The following is an 18,445-nucleotide window of genomic DNA, read 5'->3' on the forward strand; positions in this document are numbered from 1 at the left end:
CCCAGGACGCGTTGCGCGGCCCGGGCCGGAAGTCAGCTAGTTCCCGGGTGTGTGTCTGTGTCTGTCTGTGTCTGTCTGTGTCTCGCAGCCACGCGCGGCCCCAGGCTGGTGCTGGGGGTTCCGGTCTGAGGCGTCACCGCTGTCACTGCCATCACCCCACGGAGCCACTTGTCGAGGGGAGTAGGCCCGGCCCTACGCCGGGCAGAGAAGATGTTGCCCCTGTCCATCAAGGATGATGAATACAAACCACCCAAGTTCAATCTGTTCGGCAAGATCTCGGGCTGGTTTAGGTGCGGGGTTCTGTTTTGCTGGGAGGGGGTGTCCAGCAGAAGGAAAGCCCAGACCTAAAGATGGTCCAGGGTCTAGAGAGGGAATGTTAGGGACACTCCCTCAGCCTCCCGCTGTGGGGAAAAGAGTGTGTGGACTGGGAAGGTCTTGAAAGAAGGACCGCAACTCGGGGTCCCGGCACCCCCTCGACTCTCTTAATCTCTTCCCGATTTATCATGCCCAGGTCTATCCTGTCGGACAAGACGTCCCGGAACCTGTTTTTCTTCCTGTGCCTGAACCTCTCTTTCGCTTTTGTGGAACTACTCTATGGCATCTGGAGCAACTGGTAACCAAAGGGGAAAATGGTTGGGGCGGAAGCAAAAGGTGGAGGAAGACCAGGCACTATTTGCTTAGTGCCACGTAGCTCCTCACCGGGAGGTTCAGGTTTTACCTTTGCCACCACCTCTGTTGCTTTTTCACAACCCATATCAATATGTTAGGGCCGCCTGTCCTAATTTTCAGGTCCTATCATGCAACCTCCTTCCTGTCCCATATGGTCAGACAAGATGAACAAGCCCCCTATTCGTTTTGGCAGATGGAGAGAGTATTTCGTTTCTGAATCAGCTCACCTTAGCTTTGCCTACTTGGTATTGGGAGAAACCTGACTCTCCCTGGGGGAGTGGCATTTGGATTTCACCCTGAAGATTCAGAGAGGGAGTACTGGGATGTCCAGGAAAATGTGTGCCATTCTCTTTTTCTCTTTAATGCTGAAACTGTCTCATGATTTCCCTTTGGTCCTAACTGGGTAGAAATCCCATATAGTTTTCTGGAAACCTCTATAGAGTTGATGGTTTTTGGTGTCAGCTTTTTCCCGCCCCCTACTATATTTCCTCCTTGGAAAGAGGAAAATTCAGTGTAACTATGGAAATGAAGTTGCTATTACTTAGGTTTTTGCTGTTAAATAACTTAAGATCTTGTGAAATTATTCTGCTAAATAAGATCATCACACTTCTACTAACTCATCTTTAGATTTATACTCATTTGAGAATCTGATGAAAGCCAAGACTCAGAATTTTACATAAAGCCTGGTGGTTCTTGGGTTTTCTGAAATAGATCTTGGACCCCAGATTAAGAACCTTTGCCATTTATGCTTTATTTTCTACTGATTAAACAGACTTAGTCTCTATCCTTTAAGGTTCACTTTCAAAGAGAATTGTCTTTGATCTTTATTTGTATTGAGGTTGAATAATGACCTTGGATTCTGTCATCAGGTTTTTGACATCTATATTTTCATATGAAAAACTATGCTTTTCAATTGAATAATCAATTCACTTTTATAAACAATACTAAGTAATCAACAGATTATAAAGATTTTTGCTTTCATCACAAGTTGGGTGTCAAAGGTATATTGACAATTAAGTCTTGTTATATTTAATAACTATTTTGAAGCCAGTCATGGTGGCACATGCCTGTAACCAAAGTAACTATGGAGGCTGAGACAGAAGAATTGCAATCAGCAATTTTGAGGCCAGCATTAGCAATTTACTGAAACTCTCAGCAACTTAACCAGACCCTGTCTCAAAATAAAAAAATAAAAAGTACTAGGGATATAGCTCAGTGCCCATTGGTTAAATCCTCAGTACAAAAATAATAATAATAACCATTTTTGAATCCCCTGGAAAATTATGTGTGTATGAGAGAAATATACCCCATCATAGATGTTTTCCCTGTGCACTGATGTATACTGACAAATGATTTGGAAAATGATGGCTTTAGTACTTTCCTAATTGATCTCTACAGATCAAGAGTTACTACATACCTAATTTTTACATGAAAGAGGTGTCTTAGGCATCTCAAATATCACAAAGTGGTTTATACCATAATGATACATAATGTATTGCAATATAAAGAAACTGTAACAAAATGTTCATATATAAACCATAATACAGTTGTGACACAATCAGCACACATGCCAAACTTATGACATAATTTAAGATGAGGAATATATAAAAAATATAATAAATATTATACCATGATTAAAGTGTGATTATTAAAACAAGACTATATTGCTTTTAACATATATAATACATTGAAGGTATCACTGTGTTAAAAATCACTTTGTGATATTTGAGGTGCCTAAGCCACTTCTTTCATGTAAAATTAGGTATGTGATAACTCGTGATCTGTAGAGATCAATTGTAAAGTACTAAAGCCATTATTTTCCAAATCATTTGGTAGTAGACTTCAGTGCATAAACACCAGGAGTGGGTGACTTGTTCTTCTGTTCTTAAGTTATTTGCTTTTCTGCCCTTAGGCGACTTCTTCTTTGGTACTCTCTCAGCTTATTTTTTCATTATTTCCTTCTGATTTGAAGTGTGGCTCTGGCATCTGTCATACCTCTATCGTTTTGCAGGTATTCATCTTGTGCTCATGTATGTTAACTTTCCTATCATCTTCACAAACGCTTTTAAGTGGTTATGAAGTAGAGATGTGTTCTTACTGATATTGGGCAGATTTAGAAATTACTCTGGCCCTTTCATAATCTGGTTTCCTATGTTTTATTTAGATACTAAAATTTTTAGTTCCTTTGGTTGACTGATCAATAATTTATGACTGGATTATCTTTGTGTCTCTCAGTTCACTTAAGCTTTTAAGTTCCTTCAGTAAATTTCTCACCAAAACCCGCTTTGTCAGGGTCATTTCAGTGTTCAGCCTCATTCTATAAAAATAGGTTTGAAGTTGTTGGGAACATATCAAGAAATTTTTTCCCATAGGAGATTAAAACATGGATAAAAATATTCTTTTCACAAAAAATTTACATAAAATGCAAAAAAATACTCTTCACAAATTAATTTCACAGAAACAGTTGATATAGTTGCAACAAATAATAAATTATTCTGGTTTTCATTCAGAACCTTAATTCTAAAAGAAGAATTTAATTATAGTTCCTTTATATTTTTGATAGTGATAAGGTATTTCAGTGGAAGAATAGCTAAGCATTTTGTGTATTTTTCCCCCATTGAATCAAATATCTGCTTCCTTTCACCTTTCAGCTTTATTGAAATAGGAATCTTTTTCGGTATTCAGGTACCTTAGTACATGGCACATGGTAGGTGCTTAAATCTAGACTAAACATGCTAACTACCTGTATTAGAGAAAAAAGACCCTAAGACATTGAACTCCTTTCTCTCATTCTTAGAAGTTAGGAGGAAAATGTAGAAATACTTAATGTGTTTTTTCTTACTTTGTATGTTGCTTTTCCTTCTAGCATTTTCTTTTTCTTTATTTATTGTTGAGTAACTCTTTAAATCTTAAGGTAATATTAGGAATGTGGTTTTGTATTATTAGGATTGTTTGTTTTCAAATTACAGAAAAACCTGAAATAATTGTTGTTTAAACAAATAATGTTTTATTTTCAAGATGGCTGGTAGAATTCTGGCCATTCTACAGCAGAATGTTTAGAGTGCAAAGAAAAATAGGCAAAAGGCATGCACATTGTTTCTCTCTCTCTTTTTTTCACCTTCTAATTATTTTATTACATTTCTTTTTTTCTTTTTCTTTTTTTTTTGGTACTGGGGATTGAATTCGGGCCTCAATCACTGAGCTATATTCCCAGCCCTATTTTATATTTATTTAGAGACAGGGTCTCACTGAGTTGCTTAGTGCCTTGCCATTGCTGAGGCTGGCTTTGAACTCACATTCCTTCTGCCTCAGGCTCCTGAGCTGCTTATTTTATTACATTTTAATATTATCTTGAGCTTTACTCTTACATCTCTTGTGTTTGTATGGTGGAAATTGAATATAATAATAGTGCAATGTATTTCTTTTTCTGTGAGCCGGTTTTTGAACATTTACCAATACTGAACTGATTATAGTCCTAAAAGTACCTTAAATAGTTTCTTGCTTGAAAACTTCCATTGGCCTTTCCTTGCTGAGAAGAGAGAAGTGAATTACCTCAACTCATTCAGGAATTTGCCCATACTGTCCCTAACTTCTGCCTGTTGACAATGTCATTTCAATTGTTCTTTCTCTGTTTACTCTTATTCCAGTCCCGTGAACTTCTTTTTTTATATTAATTTAATTTTTAATTTGTTTTTTTAGATATATATGGCAGTAGAGTGTATTTTGACATATTATACATAGATGGAGTGTAATTTCCCATTCTTGAGGTTGTACATAATTGTACATTGTCTCTTCAGGAGATCTGAAACAAAACACTTTCACTAAAACTTTATCACATGTCATGCCTGCTTGAAAATGTGGTCTATTATGGTTAATAGTTTGCTGAAAGTCAAGGATTCTTTCTCAGACCTAGAGTATTGTCCTTTCCAAAGTAGCATCAGGGTCTAGAGCATATCTTGTCCAAAATTTTTTTCTACTAATTACATATAGTTTTTTTCTAGAATATCAATATTGTTTATTTTTATGCTCTTATGTTTTATTTTTACCTTATCACCTATTAAAAATTTAATTTTAGTTACATTATTTAAATACCAAAGCTATTGGACACCCTTTTTGCCTTAGACACCAAAGAAACTCTAGTGACTCTAAAGTTTAATGTCTTTGTATTAACAAAGTAAATATTTGTTCGAGAAATGTTTAGGGCAGTACTGGAATTTTATTCAGTCCGACTTCCATATAATATGTTAGAGAAATAAAGTAATTCCTTAGAGAAAAATAACACCATTAGTCATGTATTTTTTTATTACAATTTTTATTTATCTTAGTCTTTTATCAACTTTCTTTATCCAAAGGCAACATTACTTAACTGCTATGGTGATGCCTTTGCTTTCTTGTAGTTTTATTTTTCACTTTAAAATCTTAGGTAAGTATTACATTTTGTTGAGAATTCTTAAGAGTTATGTAATGAAGTGAAGTTGTGAGTTATTTCATCTCATTAGTTTATTAATGTCAGAATTCTAAGGATTTTTGTACTTGGTAATAAATTGATAGTTAATGCTTTTTCCCCTTTTTCTACCTATGGAAACCAGTTGGTAGGGGGTTTGTAAATTATGGTGATCCCTTATCTTCAATTTTCAATTGATGTTTAGCAATCAGTATGAATATACTCTTAGCTTAGTAACCAATCAACCTTTTAAAACCTTTTGTCTTGGAAAATTTTAAATATTTACAAAAGGGGAGAGTTTAATGGATCTCATGTACCCATCACCCAGCTTTAATATTGTATCAAGCCATAATCTATTTTATACCATCTGTTATCCTTATCCCACCATTGGATTGGTTTAACCAGATGTAAGATGGAGCTTTTTCCATAATTACTTTAGGTTGGTTCTCTAAAAGATAGGAGCCCCACCTCTCTTTAACATAACCCAAAAGTCATTATCATCCATAAAAATCAATGATTCATTAATATCACATGCCCAGTTAGTAAGTGTTCACATGTCTCTCATTGTTTTATAAATTCTTTTTACATTTGGTTTTGAAGATTAGAAATCCAAACAAGATCTACACATAGTGTTAGTTTGGTGGATATGTCAAGATCTTAAATCTCTTATAATTTATAGCTTTTTTTCCTTTGTTTTTGCCTTCAGCAGACCTTAAATCAAGTCCTTTTTAAAGTTTCTTTTGCCATGTTTGGTTCATATTTATTCTACATTTGCTTCAGTGTTTTAGGTTTCTCCTTAATACCCTAAGATAGTTTTCTCAAGTGTCTTTAGAAAATAGTCATTTAAAAAGTTAAATATACTGATTTTGGTAGCTGACTTTTCTTTATTGTGACTTACTAAAGTTTCATTTGGTGTAGAAATCATATAATCTTAGATAGTCTCTATGCCGTCTTTACCTTTAAAAGAAACATGCTACTGAGTGCAATGTCTCATGCCTGTAATCCCAGTGGCTCAGCAGGATCGCAAGTTGGAGGCCAGCTTCAGCAACTTAGTGAGGCCTTATACAATGGTGATGTGGCTCAGTGGTTAAGTGTCCCTGAGTTCAATCTCTGGTACAAAAAAAAAAGAAGGAAAGAAACATACCATGCAGTTAAAATGCTAATTCATCATCAGGAACATTTGCTGATACTGAAAATTATCAATAAAATTGGCATTCCTTAGAGCAGACTTTTTTATACAAGAGGTGAACTGAGAACCGGAAATAGGTGTTTTTCATATGGATCTGTCTGTATATTTTTAGCTAAGTAATTTTCAAATCACACACTGCTTTAAGAGAACATGATGTTCTTTCATCTCAAAAGAGGAAGTAGTTTTTCAGGTAGGATCACATTTTATTAATACTGAACATAAAATTATATTTTAATGAAAATTAAGCTTAGTTAAAATTTAGGGCTGGGGTTGTGGCTCAGCGGTAGAGTGCTTGCCTAGCCTGTGCGAGGCCCTGGGTTCGATCCTCAGCACCACATAAAAATAAGATATTGTGTCCATCTACAACTAAAAAATAAAATATTTTAAAAAAGGTTTAGTTAAAATTTAGATAAAATTGTATTTGGTGAGTATTAAAATTGCTATGGTATACCTACACTCTTAAAAAGGGAACTTGATTTTTGTAATATTCAAAAGGGATTTACCTTTTATGTTTTCCCTTTAAGGCAATATTTTGTATCCACTTAATGGATACAAAATAAGTTTTTTGAAAAAAATTGTTTGCTAGGGCTACTGTAACAAAAGACCACAAATTAGGTGGTATTAAATTAGGTGTCTTAAACAACAGAAATTGATCGTCTCATAGTTTTGGAGGCAAGGAATCAGAGATACAGGTGTCAGCAGTGTTGTTTCCTTCTGAGAATCTGAGGAAGAATCTGTTCTACAACCCTCTTCTAACTTAATTAAGTTGGTTTTCTGATAATCTTTGATATTCCTTGGCCTGTAGAAGCATCACCTATTATCTGTCGTATCTTCTCATGGTGGTCTCCTGTGTGTGTCTCTTCCTCTCAAATTCTCTTTTTCATGTTGGATTAGAACCCGTTTTATGACCTAATCTTAATTAATTATATCTGCAGTGAACCTATTTTTAAATATTGTCACTTTCTGAGGTACTGAGAATTAGGGATTTAACTTGAATTTTATGAATGAGGGAGATACAATTCAGTCCATGACATAGTGTTATATTTACTGATTTATTGATATAAATCTATGTGTAGAACAAAAAGTCAGTAAATTTTTAAATATTTATTTAGAAAAATTATCTTGCCTTCTGAGACTGACTGATGACTGTTTAAAATAAAAATCATATATAGAGGCTGGGTGCCTGTAATCCCTAGTGACTGGTGAGGCCAGCCTCAGCAATTTAGCAAAGCCCTAAGTAACTTAGCAAGACCCTGTCTCATAATAAAAAAGGGCTGGGGGTGTAGCTCAGTAGCAGAGTGCCCACAGGAGTTTAATACTTGGTATCCCCTCTCCCCGAAATTGTATATAGAATAAAACTTATACTTTAAGAAATAAAAACATACATAGGAAGGAAAAAGTAAACCTATTAACTGTGTAGACTAATGCAGTTATTGAAGTAATTTTTAAAATTTAGTTATAAAATTCCATAATATCAATATAACTATACTGTTTTATCAGAATATAAAAATTATTGTAACAGTGTTTTTCCATATTAGTTTTTTATCAGAGTATGGAAAACAGAATGGTAGACAATGTCCTTATCATTGGTTTCATAGCAGTAGAGAGAAAATGGGTCTTTTATACTTCAAAATATAATCATTACTTTCAGTGTAATAGCTACTATGGTCCAAATATAGTTTTTTGATGATACAGTGATCCAAGAACAAATCTTAAAATATTAAGTTTGAGAGAATTGCCTGTCCCTTACCTTATCCTCAGATTTTAGATTGTTCATTTATTCACTCATTTTCATTCTGCTTTGAGTTTCAGATGAGATGGTTAAAGAACTTTATACACTTAAGCTTTTGGATGCATCCATATCTGTGGTCATATGTCATAGATTTGTGATAAAATTTAAGACATTTTCCAAAATACTTTGTAATGATTTGGAAAAGCTTATAAATTACCATTATTTTTCTTGTGGGCAAATAATGTGCTTTGCCATCAATTTCCAGTTCTATAAGTATTCCAATAACTATACTATTTGAAGAAATTTAAAAGTAGGCACAGAAGCTTTCTGTTCATGATCTTGCCTCTTCCCAAGTTGTTCACTGCTATTGCTTGTTATTCTATGCTAGGTTTGTGGTGGGAGCAGAGGAGTATTCATTAACTTGACCCAGCCTTAGACTTATGCAAACCCTGTAAATCTGGACCTCTGGGCTATACTTTTTTTTTTTTTAAGTTTGTTCTTTTTAGATATACATGATAGTGGAGTGTATTTTGACATATTATATATATATGGAGTATGACTTATTCTAATTAGGATACTTTTTAAAATAATTTTTTAGTTGTCAATGGATTATTTATTTATTTATATGTGGTGCTGAGTGTCATATCCAGGGCCTCACCACATGCCAGGCAAGTGCTCTACCACTAAGCCCCAACTTCAGCCCTAATTGTACTTTTATCAACATTTTTATTCCTTCTCCCATGATAGCCAAAATGTGTCATGTATTATGTGTATGGCCTTAGATAGTAACAGGTTTCTTATTCCTTCCTAAGTGGTAGTTGAATATCTGCTTTGTGTTAGTATGGAATTTCCTGTACCCTGCTTTAGTAACCCTTTTTTGAGTAGTTGTTGTAGTGGGGTCTTTAAATTATCCCAAATAATATGTTATTTCACTTATCTTGTAAGAATCTTACAATAATGCACTTTAGTTTTCTTCTTCAACTCCTTGTATGCTATTATTGTCATACGTTTCACTTTTGCATGTTATAAACCCCATAACAACAGTGTTTCTATTTATGCTTTATATTAGAGATTAGCAAACTTTTTATGTAAATAGCAGATAGTAAATAATTTAAGGGCAATACAATCTCTGTTGCAACTACTCCACTCTGCTGTTGTAGCACAGAATTAGATTTAGATAATACATGAACTAATGACCATAGCTGTATTCTAGTAAGACTCATAAAAACTGATAGAGGCCTGAATTTTGCCTATAGGCTGTAACTTGGGAATCTCTGCTTTAGGCAGTCAATTATCTTTAAAATAAATAAATAAACAAACAAATGAAACTTAATAGAGATATAATCTATATGCCATACAACTTACCTGTTTAAAGTATATAATTCAGTGGCTTTAGTATATTTAGCACAGTTGTAAAACCCTCATAACAATCAACTTTAGAACATTTTATTTTCCCTGAAGGAAATTTTATATCCCTAGCTGTCTACCTCTGATTTTCTCTTCAGATTCTTCATTCCCTGACCTCTCCCAATTCTAGACAACCACTCTACTTTCTGTCTCTATGGATCTGCCTATTCTAGAAATTTCATATAAATGGAATCATACAGTATATGATTCTTTTAGACCAGTTTCTTTCACTTCACATTATGTGTTCAAGATTCATCCATGTTGTACATATTTTAGTATTTCATTTACTTTTATTGTCAAGTAACATACCCACAGTGTATGGAAGATTTCAATTTATTTACATCTTTGCCAAGCTTGTTATTAATCTGCCTTTTTAATTATAGTCATTCTAGTGGGTATGAAATTATTTTTCTTTATGGTTCTGGTTTGCATTTCCCTATAATTAATAATGTTAAGTATCTTTTCATGTACTTATTGGCCACTTATATGTTGTCTTTAAGAAATATCTGTTCAGGGATATATGCTCAGTGGTTGAACACTTGTTTAGCATAGTTAATTTTTGTGTCTTTTATAAGGTTCCAGAATCATTTTTTGCATGTTGATATTCAGTTGCATCAGCACTATTTTCTTAAAACAGGATTTATTAAAAACTCTTTAATTTTGGTGGTGATTCTTTCTACCATTGAATTATTTAGGCATCCTTGTCAAAAATCAGTTATCATATACGTGAAGGTTTATTTCTGAACACTAAATTTTACTCCATTGATCTACATGTTTACTTGTACGCCAGCACCACATTTTTTAAAATTCATGTAGCTATATATGAATTTTGAAATTGGGAAGTGTGAATTCTCCAACTTTGCCCTTCTTTTTCAGTATTGTTTTGGCTCTTATGGTTCCATTGTTTTCAACATGAATTTTAAGATCAGTTTGTCATTTTCTCCATTGAAATTAGTTGGGATTTTGATAAGGATAAGTTGAATCTATAGATCATTTAGGGAAATATTGCCATCTTAAAAAATGTCTTCTGGATTTGGGATATAACTCAGTGGTAGAGAACATGCTTAGCCTGAGATGAGGCTCTGGGTTCAATCCCAAGCAATCAAAAAAAAAAAAAACCTACTTCTGACCCATAAACATGGAAGGCCTTTCATTTACTTAGGTCATTTTTAATTTCTTCAATAATATTTTGTAGTTTTCAAGTATAAGTCTATTTATTTATTTCTGAGAATTTTAATTTTTTTTGATGATGTTGTAAATGGAATTTTTTTCCAAATTTTATTTTTATTCTTTGCTACTGTATAAGAATATAGTTCATTTTGGTATGTTAATTATGTATCCTGTAATCCTACTGAATTCATTAATTAGTTTTAATAGTTTAATATATTCCTTAAGATTTTATAAGGACAAGATTTTGTCTGAAATTGAGGTAATTTTACTTCTTCCCTTCCAATCAGTATTCCTGCTTAATTGCCCTGGTTAGACTCTTCAGTAAAGAAAAGGAAAGGAACATTATGGTCTAGCTCTTGATCTTTTGGGAAAATAGTATTTCACCATTAATGGTGTTAACAGTGTTTTTTAAAAAAATATTTATTCTTAAGTTTTAGGTGAACACAATATCTTTATTTTACATTTATGTGGTGCTTAGGATCAAACTCAGTGCCTCGTACATGCTAGGCGAGCACTCTACCACTGAGCCACAACCCCACCCCAACAGTGGGTTTTTAAAGATACTACTTATCAAGTTGAAGAAGTTCCTTCTATTCCAAGTTGTGTTTTTTTGTTTTTGTTTTTTTAATCATGAAGGGGTGTTGGAGTATGTCAAATGTTTTTCATTGTATATTGAAATGATTGTGTAGGTTTTATCCTTTATTCTCCCTATGTGGTGAATTACCAATTTTCATTTGCATTGTTGGGTTAAATCCTACTTGGTCATGTATATATTATTTTTTATATATTGCTGAATTTGACTTGCTGGTGTTTTGTTGAGGATTTCTTTATGTCCATATATGTATGTGATTCCTTGTGATATTATTTTGTTTTATTTTGGTAGTGGAGAACTATTGTTCTTATTTTTGTGTTGTAGTCCCTTATCTGTTTTCTGGAAGAATTTTTAAAAGAGTAGTTTAATTGTTCTTCTAAGTGTTCTTCTAAGAACTATACTTTTTTTTTTGGTTGGAAGTTTGAAGATTATTAATTTAATCTTTTTTTCTTGTCATAGATCTGTTCAGATTATTATTTTTCATCAGTTTTGTTAGATTGATTGTTTTTAGGTAGTATTTATTTTATCTAATTTATTGGATATTGTTCATAATATTTCCTTATAGTCCTCTTTATTTCTTTAAATCAGTAGTAGTGGTCCTCCTTTAGCACTGATTTTTAGTAATTTGAGTATTTTCTTGACTAGTCTAAAGGTTGCCAATTTTGTTGATTTTTATGTGTGTGTGTGTGTGTGTGTGCAAAGAACTTTCAGCTTTATTGATTTTTTTTCCTATTTTTTCTATTCTCAATTATCTTTAAAAGATATTAAAGGTAAGAAGATTATCTTTTATATTTATTCATATACTTATAATTTCAGTAATCTTTTTTAATATATTTCATGTGGAATTATCCATACCCATGTAACTTTATTATTGTGTTTAACTTGGTTCTGTATAGAAAAAGTATTTTGTATAGAATTCTAGATTGCTGGTAGTTTTTTTCTCCTTCACTTCTTTAAAGATGTTGCTGTATTGTGTTATAGCTTAAATAGTTTCTGATTAAAAATATGGTATAACTCTTATCTTTCATTTCTTTTTACCTAGTTATTTTCCCTGACCCCCACTTTCTGATTTTCTAAGACTTTTTTCTTTCTCTTTAGTGTTAAGAAGCTCTAAAGTGTGTGGTTTGTTTTTTTTTTTCCTTGCTTGGAGTTCATTAAGCTTTTGCATTAGTGAATTTAATGAATTTTAGAAGATTAATGAATTTTTAGAAGATTCTCAGATACTTTTCCTTTAATATTCTTTGGATCCTATTCTTTCTTTTCTACTTCTGAGATTCCAAATCCATGTTTTGTTTGTTTGATAATCTTGAATATGTTTGATCTGTTCTGATTTTTGTTTCTGCTCTTTCCTCTTCCTCTTTGTGTTTTACTTTGTATACTTTTGATCTGGGTCTGTGTCCATTCTATTCAGAATCCTATGTATATTTTCCTTCAGCTTTGATATTATAATTTTAAAAAATCATTTTCATTTGTTTTTATTATATGTAGTTTTTATCTCTGTGGAAATTTCCCACTTGTTTATAAATTTTCTCCAGCCTTATACCATATATTTCAACACATTAATCATATTTGTTTTAAAGTCCTTCTCTGATCTGGGCCACTTTTAGTTCTGATTCTGTTGACTACTTTAGTTCTTGAAAATGGGCTCTCCCTCTACTCTTGATCTTGTCAATATGTCTTGTAAATATTTGTTGAGTGGTGGATATTGTGTTTAAAGAAATAGTTGAGACTGAGATTAATATTGACTATGCCCAGAAATGGACACCTAATTTCCTGTCTTGACCATTAATGTGGATAGTGGTTTTGAAACCTGACTGGTCAATGGCTGAACTGGATTTAAATTGGGTTTGGGGCTTTGTTGTTGACGTTAGTTTCAACAAGCCACAGACTTTAAACTTTTCCAGTGGTTTTTATTATCTTGCGCTTTGTGAGGGATTTTGAGTACTAGAGGGTTTTTTCAGGATTCTTGCTCCACTCTTTACCTTCAGTAGTTTTGCACTCCTGCACCATGAGGGAATCTTGGTGCTGTCAGTGGTAGATTGCTGTTCCCTTGTACTTTATTCAAGGCTGGAGGGTATGATACTAGGTTCTCCCTTTGTAGTCTTAGACTGTGGCAGTCCTTGTATACCTGAGCGTCAGGGTGGATAGTTTTGTTTTTTTTTTAAAACAAAGAATAGAGGTTTATTTATTTATTTATTTTTAAATATCTTGTTTTTAGTTGTAGGTAAACATACACTATCTTTATTTTTATGTGGTGCTGAGGATGGAACCCAGTGCCTCACACATGCAAGGCAGGTGCTTTAGCATTGAGCTGAAGCCCCAGCCCAAAATAGAGGTTTATTTAGATCATGGTTCTGAAGGTTGAGAAGTCCAATATCAAGGTGCCAGCATCTGGTGAAAGGATCTTCTTGCTGCATCATAACGTGGCAGAGGGCATTACATGGTGAGAGAGAGCAAGCGTCTCAGGATGGGTTTCTTAATATTCTTGCATCTCCCCTTTTCCCCAACCTGTTCTTCCCTCCCACCCCTTAGCCTGGCATATCAGGAGAGCAGTACAAGACTCCTAATAATAGCAGATTTTTGCTTAGCATTAGTGTAACATTCTGAACCCAAGCAGATTTCAGCTTCTCTTCCAGTAGCAAATGACTCTTTTCCCTCCCTGCCGTCTTAGTGACACCTGACCTCTGCTAGTGACAGGTGGGCAGATGGCTTTTGTTTCAACTCTTCCCAGCAGCATCTGGAGGGCAAAGAGTAGGAAGGTTTCTATTTTATGTATTTAAAAGTCATCTGTGATGTCTTTCTATATATCATATTTAAATGTTGTCTCTTTAGAAGGTAGTTCTTGATGAACAGATGCTGAACCTTAGACTTTTAGAGAAGGATGCCTACTATTTGATTTTTATTGTAATATGCCAATATGTTTGTTTTCCAGCTTAGGTTTGATCTCCGACTCTTTTCACATGTTTTTCGATAGCACTGCCATTTTGGCTGGATTGGCAGCTTCTGTTATTTCAAAATGGAGAGATAATGATGCTTTCTCCTATGGGTAAGATTCTTAAGAAATCTTTTTCTTGAAGTATAAGGTAAACACATACGCAAAACACACAAATCTTAAGGTTGATGAGTTTTTACAAATTGAACATGGTTTTGTAACTTGAACCCTTGACATTTCCCTCCCACACCTCTTTTAGTTCCTTCCCATTCACTTCCCGAAAGGTACTCATTTTCTTAACTTGCCTGTTTTCAAATAATATGTAATTGGAACCTACAATATATAATTTTATTTGCAGCTAAATTCTTTTGCTGGTCAGTAGGCACTTGGTTTTACCAAAAACTTTGAGGTGAGATTGTTCTAGATAGAAGGATTTCCTTGAATAGGAAAAAGAAGAAAAGAAGCATGACCATTTTTATACACTGAAATTTTTTCTCTTCTGCCTTTGCCTTTGTCTACCTTCCTTTCATTCTCTCTCTCCCCCTTCCGCCCTCTCCTTATCCCCTCTTCCTCTCCCCACCTTCCTTTCTCCTCCCTTCTGCCCTCTCCCTTTCCTCCCTCCTCCCCAACCCCACTTCCTCCCTCCCTACAGCTCTGTCTCTTCTTGGGCCTGCACGCATGCATGTGATCTTTCTCTTTTCCTTTCCTCTTTCATACATTTTCTGTCTTTTTCCTTTTCTCCTGTCATTTCCTCTCCTTTTTACCATTGTAACTCTCAGGCTGTTTCTGTCTTCTTCCCTTCTTAACACTTCTGCTCAGTTTATTTTTTCTCTTATATTCCCAGTCTTTCTTTCTTTCAGCACTTCCTCCCTGAGGTCTCTCTTTCCCATGCAGTTTCTCTCATATATCTCTCTCCAACCTCTTATATGCATTCTCTTAAACACTTGTTCTTCTACTCTTGTTCCTTCACTGTTTCCGTTTTCCCTCAGCTTGTTTTAGTTCATAGCAAGCAACACATTCATTGTTTCACATGCTTCTGTTTTCTTCGGATATTTATTGAGGGTCGATTATAAGTTGAATACTTTGCTAGTTCCACTGAAGTAAAAATGAATAAAACATGGCTCCTGCCCTGAAGAAACTTATGGTTCAATAGGAAACGAGTTTTGTAAAAATACTGTAAATAGCCTATATTGTGACAAGTGCTTAAAGAGAGAGAGAAAATTCTGTGGTAGAATTTGATGATTTTAATTATAACAAGAGGAATATGGTTATTTGTAAAATTAAAAGTGAGGCAGAAATACTAATTGTACTATTTTATATTATAGAGCAAGAGATTCTATATACCATAAATTCAGGCTTGAAAGTTCAGACAAGAACATTTCTGTGGCACTGTGTTGTCAATAATCAAATAATCTTGAACTATAGCTACTAAGAGATTCATAAGTATACTTTAATCATTAAAGGAAGATTAAATCTAAAGTTATAATTCTTGTTGGAAAATTAATAATTTATATGTATTGTATATCAGGAATCTAACAAGAATATCTTATTTAGCAATCTTTCTGGATAAACAATAGGTTACTATTAAAAAATTCTCTTCAGTTCTTAATGCTTAGGTTATCTTTTGTTTCCCATTTAGAATACATTGTTTCATGCTATAGAATAAATTTTAGGAAGAGATTTGAATCCCTATAGTACCATAATGATTTTAACTTTAGCTCATTCAAAAAGAGAATAATAGTCTTCCCTCATTTTAATTCCTCATTTTGTTTTCTCCATTGTATTTTTTCATTTGTTTATTTCTTTGTTTGTTCTTTTTGTAGATTAAGGAATGAAAGCTGATGTGATATTTGAAACTGAATAATTGCTATAGAATCTATGAATAATTGCTGTAGTAGTAAACTACTGGTGTCTGTACATAAAAATGACACTGAATAGGCTAAACCCAAGATGGCAAAGCCTAAGGGTAAATCTCCTTATATTCCCCAGTTCAAGGTGGTCATAATAGCAGATTGACTGTAGTAGAAAAAACAGTGGGTGAATCTAAGAGCAAGCCAAAACTTTTCAGTGTATCTTTATGGAAAGTCATTCTTGTGTCTTGTCACACTCTTCTTTTTAAAATAGTAAAGAAAGCATGAAAGTAATATACAGTGGGTAAATAGATGCATATATACATGCTTACATTCATATACTTATATCCTTCCCTCCCTGCCCGACTCAGAGCATTCAAACACCAGGCATTCTTAATTAGGCAGTAGCACTTTCATGGCTTATATGTTCTAATTCCAAGAACTGCTCTCAGTTCAAGTGAACATAGGCATATGTAAAGGCAAGTGTGCCTAGTTTAAACCTATACGTATAGCAAATATAGTAAAACTAATTATGTAACTTGAGTCCAACAATTTATCAGCATTTTTGTAGCAAAACTTTTAAGTTGGGAATTAGGAACAATTCTGAACAATGCCTGAACAACATTTTTGCCTTGGATCTTGAAATCTAGTGGCACTCAAGGACAAAAGGCATTCAGTTAAGCATTAGCTATGGAACTAGAAGGGTAGATTAAAAAAAATGCTTTATATTTTTTGGACAGTCATCCTACAACCTTCCATTACTTCTACCTAAGTGTAGATAATGGAAAGCTGACTTCAAATCATTTGAATTTAATGAGCATTTCTCCAGGGGGGAAAAATATACTTTATCAAATAGTATATTAATTTAATTGTATGTGTTAGGAGATAGAAATATGCATTATATCTGAGTATAGAGATACATGCTATGTTGGAATATGGTTGATAGGACAAATTCCACCCTAACGGAATAGCATGTATTTTAAGAGTTTCTTCTTCTTTAAAAATACTTTTACAGTAAAAATTGTATTATTTAGAAATTGACATTAAAAAGCTAGGAAAAGCAGTAGTTTTAATGCTCCTGTTATTCTGTTAAAGAACCAAAATAATTAACTAGAATCAGCATACTTTTAATAAAGTTTGAACATTAAATATGCTAAGTTAAAGTTGTTTCTGTGACTTTAACGAAGGCAGAAAACTGGAAAAATAAAATCTTTCCCCAATGCTTCACACAGGTAGGAAGCAGAAAGCTTCAGAAGTCCATGGAGAAAAAGACAGGTATTTTTAAAACAGTTTAATTAGAATTATATGAAGCTAGAATTGATTCTAAAAATAGGTAATTGCAAGTTTATGCTAAATTTATTAATCTTAGAAAAAGAGTAATAGAAATAGAAATCTCAAGTTGTCTCTGGGATAATTCAAGGATAATTTTATTTTACTTGAGATCAAAGCTCCTCTTTCCAAAGATTTGAAAGCTGAAAGATACAGAGAAGAAGGTATAAGGAGTTCTTCAGAAAGGAATAAATGAGTACTAAAACTTCCTTTTCCAAGACCTTTTCTATTACTATTTTTCTTTGGATTCTTCCTTCTTTGACCACTTGTCTGATCCTGTTCTTTTGCCACTGGCAACTTGAGATTTACATTTCTGTGAAAGGTCTTTCTAAACCTACTTACTCTAAAGAAGGTCTTTGGAATGGCTTGTACAAATCTGTGAGTTTTGTGGCATTCTGCTGTTAAACATAATTCATTATTATTAATTTTCTCATTTCTACAATTTATGTAAAATGTAATATACTATAAATACTAGGACTTTGCTGGCATTAAAACCATGTAATATGGTTTGGAATCTCTGAAATGTAATTTGTGATTTAATTTTTTAAAAAATAACTTAATAAAGTAGTTATTTGCTTCTTTTTAGGTATGTTAGAGCGGAAGTTCTGGCTGGCTTTGTCAATGGCCTATTTTTGATCTTCACTGCTTTTTTTATTTTCTCAGAAGGAGTTGAGGTATACTATATAATGACTAGAATCAGTAAATTATATTTCTGTATAAAAATGTTTATAGCATATAATAGAGCTGTTTTTAACTTATTGATCACAGTCTTGAATTAGATAAAATATTTGTAAGCTGGAGGAGCTTGCAAAATAGTTGAAAAATATTAAATATATGTGAAACTTCTTGAAATGAATAACAATGAAACAATTGTGCTTACAAGCTATGAATAAAATAGTGACACTGTGAAAAGTAAAGGTGCAACCTGGGTAGTGAAGTCAGCTGGGAAGTGTTTTTAAAGAAAATAGAACCTCTGAGTTTTACTAGTGAATCTTTAATATTTATTATTTTTTAAATAAAGTGTAATAATTAGCAAACATATGGAGGGTATTATTTTATAATACCAAAGAGGAACATGTTTGGGGCCAAATATTTGCACTTAATATTTATTTAAAAATAGCAATGGTTGCT

The 18,445-nt window shown here is 33.4% G+C and overlaps 1 protein-coding gene across 1 annotated transcript in view; it reads left to right on the forward strand.

Moving 5' to 3' along the window:
• The first annotated feature begins 54 nt into the window (after window positions 1-54).
• Slc30a7 (solute carrier family 30 member 7) overlaps window positions 55-18,445 on the forward strand; it is an 84,024-nt gene continuing 65,633 nt past the window's right edge. The window contains exons 1-4 of the mRNA XM_027943121.2: window positions 55-290; window positions 512-613; window positions 14,136-14,249; window positions 17,901-17,988. Of these exons, the coding sequence (XP_027798922.1) occupies window positions 211-290; window positions 512-613; window positions 14,136-14,249; window positions 17,901-17,988 (384 nt within the window). The 5' untranslated portion in view covers window positions 55-210. The remainder of the gene's footprint in view (window positions 291-511; window positions 614-14,135; window positions 14,250-17,900; window positions 17,989-18,445) is intronic.

Source organism: Marmota flaviventris, chromosome 10, assembly GCF_047511675.1.
Source record: "Marmota flaviventris isolate mMarFla1 chromosome 10, mMarFla1.hap1, whole genome shotgun sequence".
Taxonomy (NCBI): domain Eukaryota; kingdom Metazoa; phylum Chordata; class Mammalia; order Rodentia; family Sciuridae; genus Marmota; species Marmota flaviventris.